We start from the raw sequence: 23,672 nt of genomic DNA on the forward strand, positions 1-23,672 counted from the left end.
CACCCTCCCCTCAGCGCAGGGGCTGTGGCGGACTCTGCCTCTGCGGCTTTACCTCAGTCCCGCCGCGGCTGCGTGCGGGGTCGGGGTTTGTCCCGGAGCAGCCGGGCAGGCCTTAAAGGCGGGTGCGGTGCTGTCCGGCGGCTCTCCGCCCTCCCGATGCCCGCCAATCCCGCCGTGCTGCAGCCAGGAACGGAGGTGGTCGTGTGGATGAACTTTGTTAGATTTGTCCTTGCACGGCTGCGGATCCTGGAAGTGTGGTGGGTACAGGTTTAGTGAGCCCCACAGATCCAGTGCTAGAAGGGAAGGAAGAGTTGGGTCTTAATATGAGAAATGGTTTAAGAACTGCAGCAGAACTTGCTGTCTCTCTGGAGGTAAAAGTTGGGCTCCTGACAGAAGTAGCAGCTGTGGAATAGTAGCTGATGTTAATTAAAATAAAACACTTGTATTAGGAGTTAAGACTGTTGACCCAAGAGAGAAACATCCTGTGGATGCAGCGATGGAATTAATTGAATTAATAATAAAACAGGTACTAGAGTAGAGCTTGTGAGAAATTAGAGCTTTAGCATCATGTAAAATGACACTGAAGTGTAATTGTAAGATTTTATTGTAAAATGACACTGAAGTGCAAGATTTTCTTACAAAAGTGGGACACATACTTCCTCTGCTGTATGTAGGATTTCACTATTTCTGTCAATAACTGCTAATATTAAAATGATTAAGTGTAAATTATGGTTAAAACAGGAATAAGGGTTTGGACGACTTAAAAATACGGGCAACAGGCAAACTGTCCCTATGTAGGTCAGGTAGAGTGTGATATATCAGAAATGAGCAGAGTCAGCAGCCCGTGGTTTTGCCACTGGAGCAGTGACAGATAGGTAAATGAGTAATCTGTCATGCTCAGTCTAACAAAACAAGTCCATCGATTCCCCTTTGGCAGGAGGTACGTCCAGTGCTGTCTGATTATAAACCAGGAGGCTGTCTCAGCTGGCTCTCAGGCTCTCAAACCATGTGTGCTGGGACTGTAGAGCTGTGATGTCCAACTAAGTCATGACAGTAATGGAAATGGAGAGCTTGCCATGGCTTCCAGAGCTCAAGACAGATGGCTCAGTGGAACAGAATCTACACTCATGCTGGAATACTTTTATATCTCTGGTGGGAGGCTCCAGGCAACCTAACAAAACCCCCAATATAGCAGAATGCTGCAGGAATATGCTTTATGTTCTTGGTTTACTCATATATTAATTTCTTTTTAGATAAGGGAAGTTCCTTCATCAGGTGAATCTTCCTTCTTTAGGTGAAACATGAGCTGAATGTCAAAACCAGATTTTATTTAAAGGAGAATAAGCAGTAATCTTAGCAAATAGAAGAACTTATGTAAGCACTGGCTTGGGAATTTGCACCTAGCTGCATGCCTGAGATGAAAACTGGATCGTATTTCCTGCCAAAATAGCTCATCACTGTCAGATGGGAGCTTTCCCACTAAAGAAAGTAGATGCAGCTTCACCCTTGAGCTTACTCCCAGGTGAGGAGGAGTGATTATAAATTATGCAGTTGAGAATGGACAATAGAAGGTAGGCTGGATTTTTTTTTTCATTTGTCTTTATATTCCTGCAGTCTTTTGATCACGGAATTTTCTTTCAGAGTTGCTTTGTGAGCCTTCTGTGGAACAAAGCTGTGCTTGGAGAGATGGAGCTCAGTATGTTCAAATCAAATGCCATTTTTTATCTGGAGAGGAGGTGGCTGCCCCACAAGATGGAAACTATATGAGGTGCAGTGTGTTTATTTATCATGCTCTATTACCAGGATTAGGTATGTTGCAAGATTGCTACTCCTCAGGGCCAAAGGAAAAACCCTGTACAACAGCAGGTCCCTGGTTTTGTTTAGAAACAGCCATGGAGACAGTTGTGTGCTTGTTGGCCAAAGACAGAACCAGCTGGAAGGGATCCCTGTGTGACAGTGCCAGCACATGAATAGGGATGAGCTGAAGAACAAAGGGTTTTTACCATGTACTGAACTCTCAGGGAGCTCTTAAGAAACTCAGCACCCAGGCAGCACGCTTCTTGTCAGTAAGAGCATAAGGGAAAGGGACAGGATCCCAGCACACCCTTCCAGCTAGGAAAGAGCCCTACAAAGCCATAATTAAAGGAAAAACAGAGTTATGAAAGAGATTAAAGATATTACACAACCAAGCAACCAACTGCAGAACCACAGTAAGGCTGCCACCAGCCCAAATTCAGGGCTGATGAACCTTTGGAGGGGCTGAGTGATGAAAAGAATGGGAGAGGAGCATCCCATGGCAGGCTGAAGTCATCAACGGGTGAAAACAAGACTCAAGTCACAGGAGTACAAGCAGAGCTGGTTGTTAGCCGTGTCTGATGGAGGTTTTATGGTGGAGAGAACTGAGAGAGACTCCAGGTGATCCAGCACAACCCATACCGGGACAGCCGAGGGGGCAGAACTTCTGCCCATGAGGCAGTAAAGTAATACCGTGGGTCATTGTATTACACCGTTGCCTTATTATTATCATGATTATGAAGTTCACTGCACCCTAACTCTGGTGGGTGACGCCGCACCCATCCATCCCTTCATCCAGCAAGTCGCAAAACCCGAGGCACCGGCACCACCTTCCCGGAGCCCGGGGTCCCTCATGCCCCCCAGGAGCTCACAGATGGAACCCCAGGCACTCCCCAGCCGAACCACCCTCCGCCCCTTGCACCCATCTCTCCCCGCAGCCTCCGCCCTCCCCGGGGCCGGGCCAGGCCTTGGAGGGGCGGTTCGGTTCCGTTTGGCGCCAAGCGCCCGTCATGGAGCCGGAGAGGCTGAGGCGGCGCCTGAGCTCCGCGTTCCGGCTGCGCGGGCTCCTGCTGCGGGCGTGAGTAGTGCCGGGATGGGCCACACCGTGGGGGTCTCGATGGGATCCCCGGTTCTCCCCATCCCGGGTCGGGCCCGTCCCGGCAGAGGCTGCCGCGCTGGTACCGCTTCCTCCCCTTCCCTCCTCCCCGGGGTGGGTGTTTCTCCATCCCGCCTCCTACTTTCGGGGGTTTCGCCTTGTGGGATTCGGTCAGGGATGGGTCCGCACCCCCCGCATCGCCTCCTCGCCCTTCTCTTCCTCGCCCCCTCTCCTGCTGCTCTGGGCTTCTTCATCCATTTCCCCCCACCCAGCACCTGCTGAGGGGTTCAGCAGCACCCAGGGTCTGCCCTTGGTACCTTCTCTGATGGGGCTGCTGGGTGTTTGGGTTGGTTCGACTTTTATATATATATATATATATATATATATAATTGTTCCCTGCCAACTCTGGGATCACTTTCCCATCTTGCACTTGCCAGTTTGGTTGTTCAGCATCTCTTACCAGGGGTAGAAATGGTATTTCCAAAGGTACATCATAATTTGTGTTAGTTAGAGATTGCAAGGAAAAAGAAAAGTGATTGCTGCTTGCAGAGGAGGGTGTCATGATTTATAAGATTGCCTGGGGCTCTTTTGCTCATATTTTTCCTCCCAAGATGGTGCATTAATATTAGTTCCATTTTGTTGCTGGCGTGGATGGGATGTGATTATTTTGGACAATGTTCTGGCAATTTCATTAGTGCAGGTTCAGAGCTTCCAACTCCCACTACAAAATGAACTGAGACATTTTGAAGGTCAGGCTGGTAAGCAAAATGCCAGTTTTGATTCACTGACAGGGGATGTTAATAAGAAAATTGTTGTCTTTAACTGTGAGCCTATAGTTTGAGGATGAGGGAAGAAGTGGTTTTCGAATTCTCAGGTTATTTAGAATTAAAGTAATTCCAAGACAGAAGAAATCCTACTTGCAGCAAAAGAAATCCCACTTGTCCAGTCCTAATCCCCTCTGTTCAAGAGAGACTTGAAAAAGATGGAGAGATTTTAATGGAAGACCACCAAGATAATCCAGCTCTGGGGTCCCCAGTACAGGAAAGAGAAGGACCTGTTGTGGTAGTTCCAGAGGAGGCCACAGAAATGATCTGAGGACTGGAACACCTCTGCTTTGGAAACAGAGAATTGGAGTTGTTTAACTTGGATAAGTCTCCAGGAAGACCTTAATGTGGCCACTCAGTATTCAAAGGGAGTTTATAAGATGGTGACAGACTTTTTAGCAGGGCCTGTTGCATTAGGACAAGGGGTGATGGTTTTAAACTAAAAGGGAAGATTCAGGGTAGATGTAAAGAAGAAATTTTTTATCATGAGAGTGGTGAAACACTGGCCCAGGTTGGCCTGAGAGGTGATTCCTGTCCCATCCCTGGGAACATACCAGGCCAGGGTGGATGAGTAACCTGAGCTACCTGGTGTAGTTGAAGATGTCCCTGCTCACTGCAGGAAAGTTGGACGAGATGGGTCTTACAAGTCCCTTCCAACCCAAACTCCATGATTCTGTTTAGAGGGTTGGAGAACTTGGTGTGGAAAAAATGCAAAGGATTTGGGGTTATTCAGCCTCACGCAGGGAAGGCTCAAGAAGATCTAATCCCAGTCCTTCTACCAGGTGGTTTTAGGGAAGACAGAGGTACTCTCTTCTCAAGGATGTACAGTGACAGGGGAAGAGTCAATGGGTGCAAGCTTAGAATAAAATCTTCACTGTAAGAACAACTTTGGAGTAGAGAGGTAGTGAAATCTCCCTCACTGGAAGCACTCAAGACTTGGCTTGGTGGAGCCTTGAATGGCATAATCTTAAATTCCTGATTTTGGCAGATGTGTTGGACCAGCTGGTCTCCAGAGGGCACTTCCAATGCAGACTTTTCTATAATCCTATTAAAAAAACTGTTTACAAGGAGAGTAGCTAACCAGCAGGACAGGGCTGAGAGAGGCTGTGAGACCTCTGTCCTTGGAGATGTTCACAATTTGACTGCAAAGTGCTGAGAGCAAAGTGACTGATGTGTTAGAGCACAAAGCTGGACCAGGTCCCTTAAAGGTCCCTTCCCACATGAGTCTTTGTGTGATTGTATGACAATGAGGTTTTCTCATCTCCTTTTTATCTCCAATGTTTTCAGTCCCCTTAATTTGTTTTCCTTTGGTTTAAACTAGTGCTATGTTATGCAGCACTAATTACTTCTGCTTTTTTTAGTCACAAGGCATTTATTAATTATGTGCATGTCTGCCAAAACTGGCATGGTTTGTAGAAATTGTATTGAATATTAACTGCTTTTTGAGCTGACTTTCTTCATTGGAATTAGGGATGCTCTGAAGTATCTTACTGAAGCTCTTCAGTCCATCAGTGAAGTAGAACTTGACAATGTAATTGAAAATGTCATCGATGCTGTTGAAAAACAACCTTGTAAGTAAACAATTTCTTTTCCTTAAGCCTGCTAACTTTATCTTGTGCTTATAAGGTTATTCTGACAAAGACAGAGTTAGTGGCAGTGTATGCACTCATGTGTCATTCTAGTCTACTGGGCTGATCAAGATAAATGTATCTGTTGACATTCTGTATTGTTAAATACTGAAGTTTGTCATGTCAGCAAAAAGGTAGTGTTTTGCTATTTAACAAGTTGGTGGCCTGGGACCTCCTGAATTTTGCAAGAGTAGGGAAATTTTTCAATGCTGGTTGCTAAGTGCACCTTGCTGAGTTTGTAGTGACATCTTTGCATCCAAAGCTGTCGTTTCAAATATTAAAATAAACCATAGAAATAATGAGAAATTAAATCACTTGCTATTCAGTAATCCAGGTCCAGATCAGGGTCAGGGTTACTCACAGCTGCAGGAAGGAAACAGTTGCATTCCTGCATGCAGAGATCACCATCGTGACTTCCAAGTGGAGTGGGAGATGTAAATGTATCAAGAGAATGGTCCAGCATGTTAACCTAAACCAGCTGTGGATGGGTTTAACCATCACCTGGATCTACCATCAGCTGCTGATCTGCTGTTACACCAGCCTGATCTCCAGATAGTAATATTTATTGGGCAGAAGAGGCTGGTAACAGCTGGGGCACTGTAGCACTGGAGAAGCTGTACCAGCTGTACCACTTGGAATGTGAAAATGGATCAAATTCTATAAATTATTAAGTCCAAAAGTGGAATCCAGAAGACTGGGAAATCTCATAAAACGTGAGGCACTCAAAGAGCTGAGCTTTTGCTGGTGAAGTTCTCATGAGCTGTTTGGTTCTGGGCACACCTGAAACTCCATCATCTTGGCAGGAGTACTTTGTCTGGGGACTGCCTCTTGCTTAGTGGGATCACTGTGTCCTGATGTGCAGATTCCTGTTCCTAAGCACCTTGAAAAGCATGGGGTTGTATTTCAGAATACACCTGACACAGCCTGACAGCACAAGGAGCTGTAGCACCTTTAATTAAAAATGTTCCTGACAAATATGTCACAGGTACCTCGTGTATCTCTGCTTACTGAGATCAGGAGAGCCAGGAAACTGGTTGGAACTGGCTTCTAGGTTTTGGCCAAGGAGATTCAAATCTATATAAATATGATCTAAAATGGATACTGGACCTTAGATGAGTTTGGGAAACCTCCTCAGCCTATCCTAGTTTTAATCTGAATTAAATCATGGGTGGGCACATGCCTGCTTGGTAGTTTATGTAGAGCACAGACTGCAGAAGTTATGGCTGTAGATTCTTGCCCTAACAATGGATTATAGAAGATCAAACAGGGAGTAAAAGCAGTTCAAAGAGCTGTTTCCTGATCTAGCATAAAGCCTGGTGGTACAAATTCACACATTCAGACTTTTGAACCAATTTGAGTCTGTACAGGAAGCTCCAGGGCCAATGTAGAACGTGCAGTCAGCACACTCACCAACACCTGACTTTGTCCAGGGGGAATTTTGTGCTATGAATTCCCATATTATCCAGGTAATATTCATGAGTTGTTTGAGGTTAGGGCTAGAGATGCAATTCAGATGTGCTGGTGCCATTTTTGTTCTGCTGGTCATCACTGTCTGACAGGAATTGTCACCTTACTTCTGCAGCTCTGAACTGGGAATTCAAGGAGAGGGAATTCAAGGTTTTCCTTTACTGGTTTCTGTTCCAGGAGCCCAGCAGTTATGTTCAGCCATGCTGACCAGGTTCTTTTGTGAACCTGCATTGATTGGTCTTCCCTTTAAATTCAGCAAAACCTAAGTGCTTAGAAATGTTTTTAATTTTCAGTTATCAGTTTACACCCATTAAGACAACAATGTGCTGATGTCCAAAATTTTGTTCAACTGTTTGAATACTTTTTTATTACAGCAATCTGTGTGCTAATATCCTGGAACAAAATTAACCTCCAGAATGTGAAAGCTCAGATCTAACACATTTGTAGCATATTTGGTGCCTTTGTATAAACTAGAATTTAAGTTGTTTTCTATGTTCAGGGAATTAATGGGGAGCACAGTTTATGTGGGGGTTATTTTTTTGCTCGAGATGGATCCTTCTGCTCAGATTATTAAGTGATCCATTTGTAAAGAGAAAACATCATGTGCCATTAGCTTATTGAAAATAAGCTTATTTCTGTAATACATTCCTCTGAGAAGACCAAACCATTTTTTAATATAAAATATTTGAGACCTACTTAACTTTCATCCTTACTCCTTTCCCTAGGCTGCAGTTTTAATCCTTCAAAATTTTCTTTTCAGTGTCATCTAATATGATTGAACAATCCACAGTGGAAGCAGCTGTTCAAGAGTGCAGCCAGGCATCAGATGAAACCATGTATGGTGACATGATTTTTTAATTTTATTGGAGGTTTATGGGAGTTGGGATGCATTCCCTTAGTTCTGCTTGGGAAATAAATGTCAGGCATTTTCTGCAGTGCTACACATGCAGTAATTGCTTTGTGCTTTTGTCTCCCTGGCACTGTTTTTTGAAGGTTAGTAGCAATCCTTCTAGGAAATTTGTTCTCCTGGATAGGCCTCCAGGGGATTCTAAATATAATGCTGATATTCTGGGATTGAAATGCTCTGGTTATGTGTTACATGTGGCACAGGTTGAATGTTAACCTATGAAATAAACTAACAGTTGTAATGCAGAGAGAACTAGTTACCTCTCTCCATGGCTTTATTGCCTTTTTTTCCTATTTTCCTTTATTTTTTAGAATTACCTAAGGGCATTTTGATGTCTCTAAGATACTTCTGTTCTGAAAGCACTTGGAAAAGCTTTCACCCAGGATGCTTCTTTCTGCTTTCTTGTATAGCAGGGCTAATTTTTGAAAACCATGATAGATTTTTACTCTCTGATAATAAAGCAAAGAGCAATTACTTGAGCTGAGAACTTCATTTCTGATTGTGATGAATGTGTTGCCTTTAGTATTTACATAGTGTTTAGTGTGTTGACATCACCATGGGAAGAAATGGTTTGCTGAGCCATCACTCAGATGCTGCCATCCCTCTGCTTCTCAGTGTGAAGCCAATTTGGATTTTATTTTCTTCTTTTATTTTCTTCTTGTTGCTGCTTTACACACTTGATGTATTTTTCACTCCAGAAGTGAAACCTGTGCAGAGAGAGCTGCATCCTTCTCTCATTTTTAAATACATTTCTGAAGAATTTCCTTTGTTGGGTTAGAAGGGGCAGTAGTATCCAATAGATGGAGTGATGTGGGAGAAATAGTGATTATGCAGGGTGATAGTAAAAACAAATACAGTTTTATTCCATGTGTTTTGCTCCTCTTTGTTACATCCACCTCTGATAATGTGGTAAATGTGTTCTTATTTCAGAGAGAATGTTTTCAACATTATTGGAGCCTTTGATATTCCACGTTATATTTATAATTCAGAAAGAAAGAAGTTTCTACCGTAAGTCCTGCATATTTTGTTTCAAGCACTTCTTTTAAGAAAAAAACTTCTATTTCTGCATGGTTTAAAGTCTGTTTTTTGATCTTTTCCTCTTGGTTCTGCTCATCTCAAGCTTCATTTGTCTCTAAAGAGCCAGTCAGACTCTTGTGATAAATCCTGGCTCATATCTAAATGTGCTGTTGGGTTTTTCTTAGTCCAGTTGGAGGAAGCTGAGCTGGGGATCTGGATCTCTGTGGCAGGGTATTCTCTGCTGCCTGTCATATTCCTGGCTCTGAAAATTAGGTGTTTATCAGAAATTAAAATGTCCAACCATCTTTATGCCATCCAATGAATAAAAGAGAGCCTAAGGCTAAGGGTATAAACCAATAAATGTATAAACCAATAAATGTACTTTGTTTTGTTTTGGTTTTTTTGTTTTGGTGGGGTTTTTTCACATTTGGCTGTTTTGTGGGGTTTTTTTAATATTTCTGTTCTGTCTGTTGCATGTATTATTTCCTTGGATTTTAGCTTGCAACTCCCTGAAGCCCTGAGGGTGTTTCTGAAGAGAGCTACAAAAGCTAAAAATGGGAAATTAGGAGCAACTGGTGATCTTCCAGGTTGGAGGAAGGAAGAAATAGTTGCAGGAGTTGGTTGTAAATGTTTTGCCAGCTAAAGAGTTTACCTTTCACAGCAGGCAGCCCTGGCTGCTGAGCCAAAAAGCTTGGAACAGTTTAGCTGAGGAATGGTGTGTGGTGTTCACTGCCAGAGATTGCAGCCTCTGATCTGCAACTCCTTTTCCAGCTTTGGTCCAGGATTCTGCCACTCCAGCACCAGCAATCTGTGTGTTTGCAGTGGGTGTTTTATTCCAGTGCCACTTCCCAGTGCTTTCCAAGCCATCACAGGCAGAGAACCCCATGAAGACAACTTGCTAGCCAAGAGGAAGAAAATGCACTTGTTCCTGGCTGCTTAAAAGACATAACTGCTTTTAAAAAGACTGATTTCTGCAGAGTTCCATTCAGGTGCACAGATAAATCTCAAGGACTGAGTTAGAGGGACATAAAATGCATGTAGCCTTTGAAATGCAGAAGCAGAGGGTCCATAGCAGAAATCTGCTTCATTGAGTAAATAAATTATGCAGTAGTGTTACAGCTTTTGCAGCCTCCTACAACTTCTTGATCAATAAGTCATTTCTGCATGGGCCTTTTTTAATCTTGGCTTTGTTAAACTTCTTGCAGCCTGTCAATGACCAACTTGCCAGCACCAAATTTATTTGGAACTGCCAGAGATAAAGCAGAGTTGTTTCGTGAACGTTACTCCATCTTACAACAGGTCAGAAAAAGGTTTTGCTTGTGTATAAACAAATAAAAGCCTGGGTTTTTAATATATTTTTACATGTAAAGCAGTCCTTTGTGCTGAGGTGCTTTTGAGGGGTACAGTTTAAATAAAATCTGAATAAGAGCAGGGTCCTTCCTAAGTTGTATTGGTCTCTGTAACTCTTCCCATGCAGCATGATGAATTCATAGCATCACAGAATAATTGGGGTTGTCAGGGCCCTCTGCAGGTCCCAACCCCCCTGCAGTATCAGGGACAGCCTCACCTAGATCAGGTTGCTCAGAGCCTCCTCAAGCCTCACCTTGAATATCTCCAGGGATGAGACCTCAACCCCCTCCCTGGGCACCCTGTGCCATTGTGCCACTGCCCTCAGGGGACACAACTTGTTCCTCACATCCAATCTAAATCTATTTTTCTCTAATTTAAACCCATTTTCCCTCATCCTATCCCTCCAGGCCCTTGCACACAGTCCCTCTCCAGCCTTCCTGTAGGAAGTTCTATTTAGCATCATGTCATAGGAGGGGATTATATGTTGTTATGTGTGTCCTGCTCTCTTCCCTCCTGTAGGCTGTCTCTGTGCTACCTTCAACATGTCCTTGTCTGCAGGGCTGGGTGAGATAATGCAAACCTGAAGCTCTGCAAAGCTCTCATCCAAGCTTTCCTTCAAGCACTGAAGTTTGCTTCTGCTTCAGTTCAGTTATTCAGCTTCCAGTTTTCAAAATGCTCAAGTGAGAGCCAGCCCCCCCCCTTGTCACCTCTTGGTGGCACATGCATCTTGTGAGCAGCTGCAGAACAGGGTTTCCCAACCATGACTGTGCTGGCTGTGGGCACTGAACCATAGAATCCTTTTGGCTGGAAATGACCTTTAAGATCCCAGTAAGTTGGGATCTAGCTGCCTGCTTGCTCCTGCTTCTGAATTGCATCCCAGTGAGAGCAGGGATGGGGTGGGAATTAGGGATGGGGAGCAGGGATGCAGTCAGCTGCCTGCAAGAGCTGCTGGACCAGGTGGTAGCTGCACTCAGACACCCCCAGCAGCAACAACTCTCTATCTACCAGGGGATTTGCTGCTACTAGGAGGATGTGTACCACAGTTTGGGAACCTCTGTCCTGGAAGACCAGTTAGCCATTAACTAAAGAAGCTTTGGTTCAAACATGAGTGATCTGGATTAGTAAAACCTGCTGGAATTGGCACACTCCCACCAAACAGCAGCAAGAAGTGTTTATCCTCAGTTTATCCTCTGTTGTGCCATTGCACCTCTTGGCCTGGTGGTTTTGTGGAGCCTCTTGGCTGGTTTTTTTTTGGGTTTTTTTTTTTTTGGTCTCTGGTTTTGTGTGTGGATGTCCCAGGGACTCCATTCCCACCTCCAGGAAGGGTCACTGGACGTGTGAAGGACACTGATAGGAATCACTGTGTGTGCTGCATGGGCTGGTAGCCATGGGCTTGTTCAAGGGGAGGCTTTCAGACTGCAGGAAAAACTGGAAGAAGTGAAAATTTCTGCAATGCATTTTTTTCATGCTCTCTGCAGTTCTATCTGTCAGTGTAGCTTGCTCCTCTTACTTAAAAAAAATGTAACTTGCTTACTTACAGGCCCTGCTCTAAAGAGAAACCTCCTGGTTTTCCACACAGTTAGCATTTAATACAGCTTACTTCCCCTTGCTTTCTTACCCCTTCCTTCCAGGTAGTCACAAATAACTTCTAGAGGCATTACAGATGCTTTGCTGTTACTTTTTGGGCTCAGTTTTAATATCTAGTGTTATTGATCATCCATTTCTCAAGCAAATTCTTGTCAAAAGAATTGATTATGCTCACCAAATTAAGTGTTGCTGGATAAAATGGAGGAAGAGAACTGTAAAGAATACTTTGTAATAGTGGTTATAATGAATTAGCTTTTTGACAGTGCTCATTTATTTGTAAACTGGATTACTTCAACCTTGGTTTCTGCAGAGGACTCACAGGCATGAGCTGTTTACACCTTCAGCAGTCGTTGTTCATCCTGATGACAGTAGGAGCAAATTCCAGGTAAAAAGCTCTATTTTTAATTTTTCTTGGAAGGGAAACTGTACTTGTGTTACACCTTAATGCAGTAATAGTTCTCTGGTGACTTCTTAGTTTGACATCCCCTATGGATTGAGTTATTTTCAATCATTTTCAGCCTGTCTGCCAGAAATGCAGTTGGTTGGCTCAGATCAGCATGATGCCCAAGCCACTCAAAAGCAGCTATGGAGTGCAAGAGAAATGTGGCTTCCTAGGATGGAAAGGCATTAGCCATTCAGCTGGTGACACTTTGCTTCCCTCTGCTTCCCTGCTTCTTTCTTAAGTACTAAATTCCCAAACCTACAGTTGAACAAGGTGATGACTTCAGGGTGTTCTGTTCCTACCTGAGCTTTCTCATATTAAATGCTCTCCCTACATTAGACACTTATTACTTATTTTTGAAAAATGATGAACATGTGTGTCACTGGGTGCCAAGTAACAGCTTTTGCTGGAGTGTCTTCTGTCATCCATCTCAAGTTCCCTCAGAAATATAATTGGTGTTGCTGTTCAGGCTGGCCCTTGGGTTCAGATTGGATCCTGATGAGGATCCAGTTACTACCCTTACTGTTCTTAGGCAAAAGCATAAATTGCCACTTATTCTTTTCAGTTTTAACCCAGTGGCAAACAAAATAATCTCAAGAAATGTACACTTGCTCAGTAGTTCTTTATGCCAGCAGCCACTATTGGGAATCTTTCCCTAAGCCCCTTACATTTGGCATTCAGAAACATGTCTCTGATTTTTCTAATGAGCCTGTTATTCTCTCACAGCTCATTTGTGTATTTCTGTAAAAACATGAGCTCTGTGGTGCTTTGTTGTGCTTGCTTGGGAATAGATACATGAAAAGTTTGATTTAATTCTTGTTTGCCTTTGGTTCCAGCTTAAAACAGTAGAAAGTCTATTGGGTAACACAGCCAAAGTGGGAGAAGTGATTGTGCTGGGGATGATCACACAGCTCAAGGAGGTAGGTTGCTTGTTCTTTGTAGAGTATCTGGGTCACCAATCATTCAGTGTTATAACATTAGAAAATGAGAACCTTAAATATTTCACCACTTTATCCTGTCAAAGTGGTTCTCCCATCAGTGTCAGTGGTGCAAGATCCATTCCCTGAGAAGAGACTTTTCCACACACAGTCAGTTCTACACCAAATCTGAGGGGAAATGTCTTTCTTCTCATTACAGAGTTTTGGAATGCTTTATGTCAGCAACCAGAACCAGTTCTGTTTTCTAGACATGCCTCTTCTTGAAGTGCTGCAGCTCCCAGTTTCTGTGTTTGGACTTGCTCTGATTGTAGGGCAGGGGTTCACCAGCAACTCAAAACTGCAGCAGCTCAAAGGGAAGGTGCAAAGCTGCATTTAAATCTAAACTACATTGTTTTCAGTCCTGCCAGTGTGTTTTATGCTTGCAGTATTAAAAACTGCTAAATTATTACTCACTGCTGAGTGGTAGTAGATACTTCTGATCAAAGCATTTAGATGTTTGGATATATTTTGCTTTATTAATTGCTACTGTTTTTTAGGGCAAGTTTTTCCTGGAAGACCCTACAGGAGTTGTCCAGCTAGACCTCAGTAAAGCCATATCCTTTTTCTGTGATGTAAGACCTATAGGCCTGGAGAATTTAAAATTGAATAGTAAATCAATACCCATAATTACAAATTACACAGTGAGGATTGCAGCTCTGTCTTCTCCCTTCTTCTCAAATGGTTTGGTTGCTGTAGCTCAGTGCCCTTTCCCAGAGGCTCTTAGGACAAGGTTAGTATTCCTCCTAGTGGAAGCAGAAGGTGTTCCTTGTTGAAGGGCTGTTTATAACCTTTACCTGCTCAGCTGCCTGGGGATTGCCTGGCTCTTACAGCAGCTTGGGAACTTCCAGGAGTGTCCAAATGTCTGACACCACCTGGAAAGCAAACCTTGGCTAAAGAACTAGTTCAAGGGTCGTGATCTAAGAAAAATATATTTCTTAACCTTCCTGCACCAGTTCCACAGTGGTTTATATACTGAATCATCCTTTGTTTTGGCAGAAGGTAAAGCAGACTCTTTCTCTCAGCTTGTAGTAAGTTATTCTGTTAATGGGTGTTTCTGCAGTTATGTGTCTGCCAGATGTGGCTGAACAGACAAGTCTGGCATTGAGGCTTGACCAGAAGCTGAGTTTGTGCCTGTGATTTTTGGCCATAAGCCTTTTCTGTTATCTCATGGGCTCTGGAGGAAGAAAACCTGAAACTCCTCTCAGTGGGGTGTGAGCATCCACAGCAGCTCTGAGGATTGGCCTTGGTCAGCCTGACTCCAGCATGCTCAGAGGAGATAGAGCTGCATTAGGTAGACAGAGCAGAATAATGAAACAGTATGATTTAACAGTCTGAAAATGCTGCTTTCTGTTGGCAAAGCTTTGGTCCCTATGAGGCTTTGGGGAGTCTTCTCACTAAGATGATGGATGATGCAGTCTTGGAGCACTGGACATGGCACAGGGTGCCCAGGGAGGGGGTTGAGGTCTCATCCCTGGAGATATTCAAGGTGAGGCTTGAGGAGGCTCTGAGCAACCTGATCTAGGTGAGGGTGTCCCTGATACTGCAGGGGGCTTGGGACCTGCAGAGGGCCCTGACAACCCCAATTATTCTCTGATCCTATGTTTTAGCAAAACTATTGATCATTTCTATTTGTAGGTTATTACTCCATGCACGATACGTAATCCCAGTCTGTTTTCTAAGAATTATGATTAAAATCTCTAAAATTAACTAAATAAAAGCCAATACCAAGAATGATAGTGGGGACAAGTATCACTTTGTTCCTTCTGTTCTCTCCCAGGTGAGACAGCTCTCCAGAAAGGGTGCAGTTTGATGGACACCCTCCCAGGGCAGGACCAGCAAAAACGATTCCTGCTCCCCTACATTCTTACCCAGTTGGGTTGATAAGGTTGTTTATGTGGCTGTGCAGTAAATCTATTTCAAGAAGTGACTGGGATTAAAAAAAAACAAAACCAAACCAAAATACAAACCAAACAGTAGTTGGTTTCTTGCTCAGCCTGTTTTTCAGCCAGATAGTTCCCTGGTCTGGGTCACCACGGAGCAGCACAGGGACTGGTGCTATCAGAGGAGAGGGGTTGGTGGAGGTTGGGACTGAGCTTTGCAGCACAGCTGCCAACTCTCTGACTAATGTCTGGGACATGTTGTTAGAAGAACTGAAGGTTATTTTGTTGTTTGAAAACCTCTTAGGTTGGTATGAAGATGAAGTTTTTCATGTGAACGCTTTTGGATTCCCTCCTACTGAGCCTTCTGCTACCACTAGGTATAAAACTGACTCTCAGCAGCCTCCCTCTATATTTTGTTACAGGTTTCTAAGTGAGAGGGCTATTATTTTATCATTTCTGTGACACTGAAGTGTGCTGTTCTTCCCCCTCTCCAAATGCTTAGAAATAAATACAATTTGAAGGAAGCAGTTCTGGTCTCCTGGGAGCAGGACTAAAGCCTGGAACATGAGCAGAAAAACCCTTCCAAAGGCTGTGGGGTTCTGCAGGTTAATAACAATTGAGATCTAAGCTCTTCTCAATTGCAAAACTAGGTAACTATGACATGAGAAGAAGGAATTCTTTGTTGCTCAAGGAAGGGATGGAGAGAGAAGCAGTGATAAATATTACCCCCAGAGATGATCTGTTAAATCATAGCAGGGCAGCACCCCTGCTTTACATCCAGGTGACTGCCATTTCTCTTCCTTGGTTTCTCCATGAAGTCCTGGGTGATTATTGATAGCATCTGAGCTACCAATGATAACAATAAAAATAGCTTAAGTAAGTCTTAATCACAACTACTAAAGATTTGGGAAGAAGACAGAGCTAACTGGAATGTTTTAATGCTGTAGAGCCTTCTATGGGAATGTAAACTTCTTTGGAGGGCCTTCTTCATCTTCAGTAAAGGCTTCTGCAAAACTAAAGCAGCTGGAGGATGAAAATGAGGATGCCATGTTTGTGTTTCTTTCTGATGTATGGCTGGACCAAGCAGAAGTACTGGAAAAGCTTCACACAATGTTTTCAGGTAGGTGAGAACCTCTTTGACTCAGATCCTTGTTTCAGAGAGAGAACTGGGACCATTTTACTTAGTCCTTGGCAGCACTGAGGGGTGGATCTGATGAGTTCTGGTCCTTGGTCCTCATCTATAGCTGTGTCCCCTCCTTGGCATGGAGCTGGGAAGTCTGACTCCATGGTGAGTTACCTCAGGGAATATCCCAGCAGAAAGCTAATTACCTGTGTTGGAGAATTAATTTCATGCTGTTTTAGCTTTGAGAACTCTTCATTGTGTGGTTGCTCACATTTTTGATTGCAAGAAAGCTAGAATAAGCCCAAACATTGCATTTTTTTGGTGGGATCCCACTGAACCAAAGCCCAAAGCCAGTGAAGCCTCATTCTAATTTTAGTGGCAGCTGTTTGCTTTGCATGGTTGCTGTATTTCTTTTGGATCTTTGTCTTACAGTTTTAAAAACTGGATTGGCTTGGATTATTGCAGGCCAACACTTCCTTTTCATAAATCACTTCAACCTTATTTTGGACAGTACCCATTTTCTGTGCTGTGATAAGAACATTTCCCTTGCTCCTGAAAGTTTTGTTTAGGCTTAGTACAAGGAAAACTTTTTACTCATTGGAGCTCAGCAGTCCCTTGAGTGCTTTCTGGTTCTACCCATGAAAAAAATGTCAGTTTAAAATACAAACTGCTTCTTCCACGCATCAGTACATGAGTGATGTTGACAACAGTTGGGCAGCAAGCATCTGCCAGCTCTCTGAATTGCTTCTTTGTATTCCAGAGGAGTTTGGGAACAGCTTGTCCTGTCTGTGTTAGGTAGAATGGAAGGGTGAGAGAGGGTGGCTGCTTGGAAAATAAAATTAAGGGTGGGGAAACTGCTGCTCACCTAAAGAAAACTGGAACAAATTGCCACACTGGGCCAGGAGTTAGGAAACCAGTTCACTATCTTGATCTAAGTTGGCAAGGTCCTTGAAGCAAGCTGAGCTGGAGCTGAGACTGCATGTGCTGAAGTAATGAAGGGACTTTGGCCAGTGAGGTTGATGTCCTCAACTCAACTGGCAAGGATGCATACGGTGTTATTCTGAGACCTTTTTTTAGTAGGGAAGTAATAAGCTTCATAATTACAACCTAAAATTAATAGCTGAGTGGAATAGCAAGGAATAAAAAAAGAACACAAACCACCTCAATGAGCCAGTCCTCTGGTATAAATAATTATGCCCTATTTACCAACTGGATGGAAAAATAGTGAAGTAAATCCAAGCCTGGTTCTGCATTTAGGAAAATGGAGAGCAACGTGGAGCATGAGATGAATGCCTGAGCAGATGCTTTCATTTTCCTTTTAGTGCTGGGAATCAGGTTTTTTTTTTTCATGCTTTGCTATAAAGCATGTGTTTCTGGGTGATTAGTGATATTGTGAGGATTCATCAGGTCCTTCAAATGCTCAGGCAGTTCCAGTTCCAGCTGCTTTGTAATGCCAAAGAGAGAATTAAGTGCTGGTATAGCCCTTGGGTCAGAACAATGTGTGGATGTTAATAGTAATCCACTGCTGCCTACTTCCAGTTCTTCTCTCTAAGGAAGGAGTGCATCTTAAAATGCTGAATTATTATCAGGGGTATTAAGAGCAGCAGAGCCTGAAGTGCTGCTTCAGTTTCTGCCCTTGGTGGGATGGAGTGGAGGCTGAGAGCTGGCAGACAGAGGTGGATGGATGTTACACTCATAGATAACTCTCTCTTCCCAGGTTATTCCTCTGCACCTCCAACTTGCTTTTTCTTTTGTGGGAATTTTTCCTCTGCACCATATGGGAAAAGCCAAATTCAGTCACTGAAAGGTAGGGAAGTCTTTGTGTGCAGCTGGCTCTGTACATTAAATTAAAATAATGCTGGCAAAACAAATAAGGAGAGTAGAAAAGAAACCTTTATTTTCTAAGTGACACATTTTTAATGTACTGAAGTACAAGGGTGATTCATTTAATATTTGTTTATTGTCTAACCAGGTGTTGTATCATAGGTTGTTTTTTCCTGACTCTAGGTTCTTTGAAGGCTCTTGCAGATATTATATGTGAACATCCCAGCATTCTTAAAAGGTACACAGCAAAGTGCTATGAAAATGGACATTATTTATTTTGTGAAATACTGATTTTAATTACTTCAAGAAACTGACAGATACCATGTTTTCTAATTATGGTGAGCCAGCTGTGATCAGATAGCAAGCTGGTCTTGTAAAAAGCCTGTAAGTTTGTTTTAAGAGCAGCATAAGGTTTGGATTTTATCTAAAATAGAGCAAATAGAGCCATGAAGTGACCAAAGGTAAAACTGCATCTCCCTGGGACATTTTCCCCATGATCAACCTGTGATTCCACAGCTGTGTTTGAGCAAACCCTTTCCCACTGAAATTCCCTTGAAATCAGCAGGGTTCTGCTGCTTTATAAACTAATACTGAACTCTTGATGCTGCCATGAGCACCCACAAGCTTTCTGTGCCAGCCCCCACATCTGAAACACTGACTCCTGCCTTCCTGGGTCTCCATGGCTCTCAGTTTGAGAACTAACCAGAGCAACACAATCCTGCAAAGGAATCTCTTTATTCATCCCTTCTCGTCTCCCTGCTCTGTGGGAGACCTTTTGCAGGCCTGGAGAACTAAATCCTTTCTGCATGTTTGTATATAGAAAGGAAAATGAAGCAGGGAGGCAAACAGGCTGAGGCTTTTCAGCTTCTGATCTTTGAATTTAGAAGAGCAACCCCTAAGTAAAGCTTGAATGAGCCCCAAAACCAGGACTGGGCACAAGCTGCATGATTGTTTGCATGCAATGTGGAGGAACAGCAGTGTATTACCAGTGCTGAGTTATCTCTAAGGTCATTTTGTATACAACTGATATGTTGAACATTTTACAGCAGTCGATTTGTGTTTGTTCCTGGCCCTGAAGACCCCGGACCTGGTTCTATTTTACCAAGGTCAGTTTGCTTCATCTTGTCATTTTTTTTTTTAATTTTGAGTTAAATGGTCAAAGCAAGTAAGTGTCTCAGTTGATACATTGGTTGCTGTTTATTTTAGGCCTCCCCTGGCTGAAAACATTACTGAGGAGTTCAGACAGCTGGTGCCATTTTCAGTTTTCACCACAAATCCTTGCAGGTGACAATGGAACTTACTGCTGTTTTTCCTGTTATTTTTTTACTAAATGACTAAGTTGTGTGCAGATGTAATTAAAAAAAAATAAAATTACAAGTTTTGGAATAATTTGTCTTAAATTTTCTTGTATTAACTGTAATGAGTTTTAAATAGAACAAGACATAAATAAATTAGTGGTGAAATAAAGTAGTGCTAAAAGTTTGATACTGAGTATAAAAATCCTGCTCAAAACCATTTTTTTCCTCAATCTGGAGGGAATGAAGGGAAGATGGGAAAGCATTAATTCAACTGTTCTTTCGTTTGGCTGTGTTAGAGGGAGATCAACTTTATACTGCAGCTCCCTGGGGTTTTTTTTTTGGGTCATCTCAATTTATTTTATGTTTTCCATTTAGGATTCAGTACTGCACCCAAGAAATAATTATCTTCCGTGAAGATCTGGTAAACAAAATGTGCAGAAACTGTGTCCACTTCCCTAGCAGCAACATGGACATTCCCAACCATGTGAGTGACTTTTCTTCTTCTTGCCAACATCACCTTGACCCCTTTTTTTCTTTTTACCTGCACTCTGGGTGCTCTGCATTCTGATGGCACGTTGCAAAAATAACCAAGAGGGGTTGTGAGAAGGGTTTATACATTTAGTAGTGGTAATTTTCACTTCCATCTTGGTAGTAAAATAGCTGAAGGCTGATGGCATTGAGTCACTGTCCCACTGCAGTGCCCTTCAGCACAGGACTTTGCAGCAGCTGACCTTGGTGTAGGTGCATCAGCCACACCAAGAAACCTTGATTCCTAAAGGCAAAGTTTAATACAAATTACTTTTTTTTCCCCTAAGATGTGACCAATTACCCAGTGACATTTGCAGTAAAAGCAGCATGTCACTTTCCCAAAAGGTCATCTGCTTCCTCTTGCCTTCTCACTTGAAATCTTAATCCTGCTTCTGATCCATCAGAGCTCCGAGTTGTGGCTCCAGTTAAGGAATGCACGGCAGGAGCTGATGGGGACTTCCTGAAATAACTGGATGACAATGATCCAGGCAGTACTGCTCATTGCAGGGATGCATGGAGCCAGTTTCTGTTTATTCTATAGTGGCTTTTTTATTTTGTTTGACTCAGAAACTTCTTTCAAGCTCTTTCCTCCTTTGCTCCACCACAACAGTGCTTGGTTTCTTTCTGAGCATGGGGAAGCCACCATGGGCACTGATGCCCCTTGGTTTGGGTGTTTATGTTTGCATACCTGGGTGTGTATTGTGCAAACCATCATTTCCCTGTACTCACACACAGCTTTCCCCTGCTTGGAAGGGAAGGAATTGTGAAGGAAATGTGGAATGACTATTGCACTGCTTTCTGCAGATAAAAACATGAAGTTGCTTTTGCATATTTCAGTTTTTCTCTGCCTTTGCTGCCTGTCATTAGTCTGCTTGGTTTTTTTTTACTTTAGCCATCAGTGTAAAAAGATGAATGAGGGAAATTTTACTAACAATAGGTTGAATTACCAGTGACTTTAGGCTTAGTGCAGATAGTGGAATAACCAAGCCTATGCTTTGTCCATTGTTTTCTTCCAGCAGAACCCCCCACACCCCAAATTGCTGAAGTGATTTTGACCCTTTGGGGAAAATGGAGCCCAGTGGCAGCTGTGTTGTTGATTAAAGATAATAAAAGCTTTCAAGGGGCTTGAGGAGAGAGTTTCAGGAACCAAAACACCCTGGGCTGGGAATCTGCAAGATGGAAAAGCAAGGGAAAGAGGACAAATGATGTCTGGAGCAGGGCAACTCCCAGAACAGCCCATGGGAATAGAAATAATTTGGGAATCAAATTATTTCCCCAGTTCAGGGAAAAGTCTGTGTTTAATTATGAGGTTTGTGATTAACCAGTGCTGCAAGCAAAAGCCCTGAAAGGAAAACAACACACAAAATAAAAGTTATGGCAGTGTTGGTACTTCCTGGGTTGGAGGAACAGGTAAGCAGAGTCTGTGGTTTGTTGGAGAGTCTGATGGATGAAATAGTTATGGCATCTTCAAGTGTTGGCCAATGGGTTTTAGAGAGGATTTAATGTATTTAACAAAATCCCAGCACAACAACCAAACCAGCAGCTGCCTGTAGAAATCACTAATAATCAGAGGGAGTGAGATACACAAAAAACACTTCTATATTCAAAGCTTCTTTATTAGCAGAGCATTAACATCTGTTGAAATGAGTTTGACTTGTCCCAAACCAGTCCAGGCTGACTATTGATGTGTCTCTTGCAGTTTGTAAAGACAATATTGTCACAGAGCCATCTGACACCACTGCCTCTGTATGTCAGCCCTGTGTACTGGGCCTACGACTACTCCCTGAGGGTCTACCCTGTGCCAGACATGCTCGTCATTGCAGACAAATATGACCCATTCACTGTCACCAACACTGACTGTCTCTGCATAAACCCTGTAAGATTTCCTTATTCTTTACTAAAATAAGAGGGGGAGTCACCTGGACTCCTGTCATTTGCTGTTTGTGCAGAATTTTACTGTGATGCAAACGTTTTTCCTTTACAGGGTTCATTTCCAAGAAGTGGATTTTCCTTCAAGGTATTCTACCCCTCCAACAAGACAGTTGAAGACAGGTAAATATAGTCAGTTTCTCATTTTGAAGTATTTTCTTAGTTGTTACCTTTTAATTATCAGGAAGAACACAGAAAATTGGTTCTGTAAACAGAGTGAGTATCAATGTTCTAGCAGTTAACACAGGCCTGTGCTTCATACTTAGTGTAAGAAATCCAAGTGCCTGGAACTAAAACAGTAAATTTAGAAATCAGTCAGATAACAATGAGAAGGGTGAGCCAAAAGTAAAAGGGAATATAAACTGTACTTCATGATTTTCAAGAGTTAAGACCCAATTTGAGAGCTGTTTCTGGAGATGATGCCTGTTACATAGGTTAATTACACTTAGGAATAATTCTTGATTTGTTTTGTCATCATCAAACCACTTCGATGCTTTTATTTCATGCATTTTACATCTGTATTTACTCATTCCTACTCTGCTCTTCCAATGGCTGGGCAAAAAAGGCCATCTGAAACAGCAAAAGCTGTCAAAAAGGATCAAAAGCTTGAAGCATAAAAGTTTGTCTTGGATTTGAAATAATGATGATATAAAGCAGTGGGAAAAATGTGAATTTCTCTTGTTGGGTTCAGTTTCATGCCTTGTGGCAGAAGCTGTTTTGCTCTAACATGGGTGTGTAAGACCCCAAACTCCCAGGGGAATTGCTTGTAGGTCAACCCATGGAACTTTGAATATATAAAATATCATCATACCATGAGATGTTTTGAATAGCTTTAAAATATTACTGAGTCTTTTGTAACATTATTTATTGTGAAGTAGCTCTTAAAAAATTAAATACAGTTTTTGTTTGGTATTTTCAGCAAGCTTCAGGGGCTCTGAATTTCTGCAAGACTGAGAAAAAGGAGTGAGCCTCTGCAGAGCCAGCTGTAGCACTCATAGGTGGATTGATTTTAGGATGTATTCCAGGCTGTTTGTAACAAATGCCAAAGCCCCAAATGATGTATTTTGTACACAAATAAACTTTTACAGGAAAAGATATTTGTGTCTGTTTAGATAACTCATGTGGAGTCACAGTGAATTACAGAAGCAGAAGGAAAGGCAGCTGGAGGAACCAAATGCACATGTATCAAACAGGATATATCTGTCCATAAAAAAAAGTTAAAACCAGGGAGAACTTTTCACCAGGCTGAGCTGAACTGATGTTTATCTGCAGGAGATACTGGAACATAGGCAAGAAAGGTCTGGGTATTTGTGAGGTGTTATTTAGTACCAGCAGTATGTAATGTGTGTGGATAGTGTTAGGACAAGGAGAAATCCAAAGGCAAGAAGGGCCAAGGACATGGTTTTCTTGTGCAGGGAGGAGGAAATGTTGCCAAGTGAGCAGTCAGGAAGGTGGGAAAGAGTCAAGAGCCTGAGTGCTGCATCAGCACTGGTTTTGGCAGCCCTGGGGAACAGCCATGGGGACTTGGTCCTTTGTGGGTGAAGTGAAGCCCAGAGCTGCTCATGGGTATCCAGAGCAGGGGAGCAGACTCGTGATACCCCAGGGGGCCCAGATCTGGTGTCAAACAGACTGGGGACCCTCAGCACAGGCTCTGTTGTAGCACAAACCCCTTTCCTGCTCTGCTGGCTCCGGGGCAGAGAGGAAGATGATTTGGAGGGGCCACCGGGGTGTGGGTGGGAGCCGGGTAGGAAGAGGTGGGAGCTGAACTACTGAGGGGTTAAACCCAAACCGCAGGAGGGACTGTGCCCTTCCGAGTGGGCTCCCTGACCCTCGGACAAGGCAGTGCCACCTTAGAGATGAGGAACGTGGGGGGGAGGGAGGAGATGGTGGGGAAACACCCTTGTGGGAGACCAGGGCTGAGGGCTGAGATCCAGCACAAAGCCCGAGCGGAAAGGAGGAAGGAAAAGCCCAGCGAGGCCGGGATGAAGGGCTCGGATCTGG

General features: G+C 43.1%; 1 protein-coding gene across 3 annotated transcripts; it reads left to right on the plus strand.

Moving 5' to 3' along the window:
- Positions 1-88: 88 nt before the first annotated feature.
- Positions 89-22,835, plus strand: POLE2 (DNA polymerase epsilon 2, accessory subunit). Of its 3 annotated transcripts, XM_030452286.1 has the most exons (20): positions 89-257; positions 1,642-2,872; positions 5,185-5,285; positions 7,570-7,645; positions 8,647-8,724; positions 9,939-10,032; positions 11,981-12,055; positions 12,949-13,032; positions 13,587-13,643; positions 14,040-14,088; positions 15,274-15,346; positions 15,917-16,089; positions 17,810-17,899; positions 18,100-18,154; positions 18,963-19,022; positions 19,123-19,200; positions 19,590-19,698; positions 21,442-21,618; positions 21,727-21,794; positions 22,591-22,758. In XM_030452286.1, the coding sequence occupies exons 2-20, from the start codon at positions 2,805-2,807 to the stop codon at positions 22,607-22,609; spliced, it is 1,584 nt and encodes a 527-aa protein (XP_030308146.1). In that variant the 5' UTR covers positions 89-257; positions 1,642-2,804; the 3' UTR covers positions 22,610-22,758. The 3 variants fall into 3 exon arrangements, with proteins under 3 accessions (XP_030308146.1, XP_030308147.1, XP_030308148.1); XM_030452287.1 differs by lacking the exon at positions 17,810-17,899 and having other exon boundaries at positions 22,591-22,834; XM_030452288.1 differs by lacking the exon at positions 89-257 and having other exon boundaries at positions 1,650-1,768; positions 22,591-22,835.
- Positions 22,836-23,672: the final 837 nt, after the last annotated feature.

This window comes from Calypte anna, chromosome 5A, assembly GCF_003957555.1.
Source record: "Calypte anna isolate BGI_N300 chromosome 5A, bCalAnn1_v1.p, whole genome shotgun sequence".
Lineage (NCBI taxonomy): Eukaryota > Metazoa > Chordata > Aves > Apodiformes > Trochilidae > Calypte > Calypte anna.

What these genes read in the sequence shown, in the direction of transcription:
- POLE2 (XM_030452286.1), top strand. Translation starts at nt 2,805, where the DNA reads ATGGAGCCGGAGAGGCTGAGGCGGCGCCTGAGCTCCGCGTTCCGGCTG. An exon ending in CGCGGGCTCCTGCTGCGGGC is followed by an intron (nt 2,873 to 5,184) that starts GTGAGTAGTGCC and finishes CATTGGAATTAG; the next exon opens with GGATGCTCTGAAGTATCTTA. An exon ending in CAGGCATCAGATGAAACCAT is followed by an intron (nt 7,646 to 8,646) that starts GTATGGTGACAT and finishes TTCTTATTTCAG; the next exon opens with AGAGAATGTTTTCAACATTA.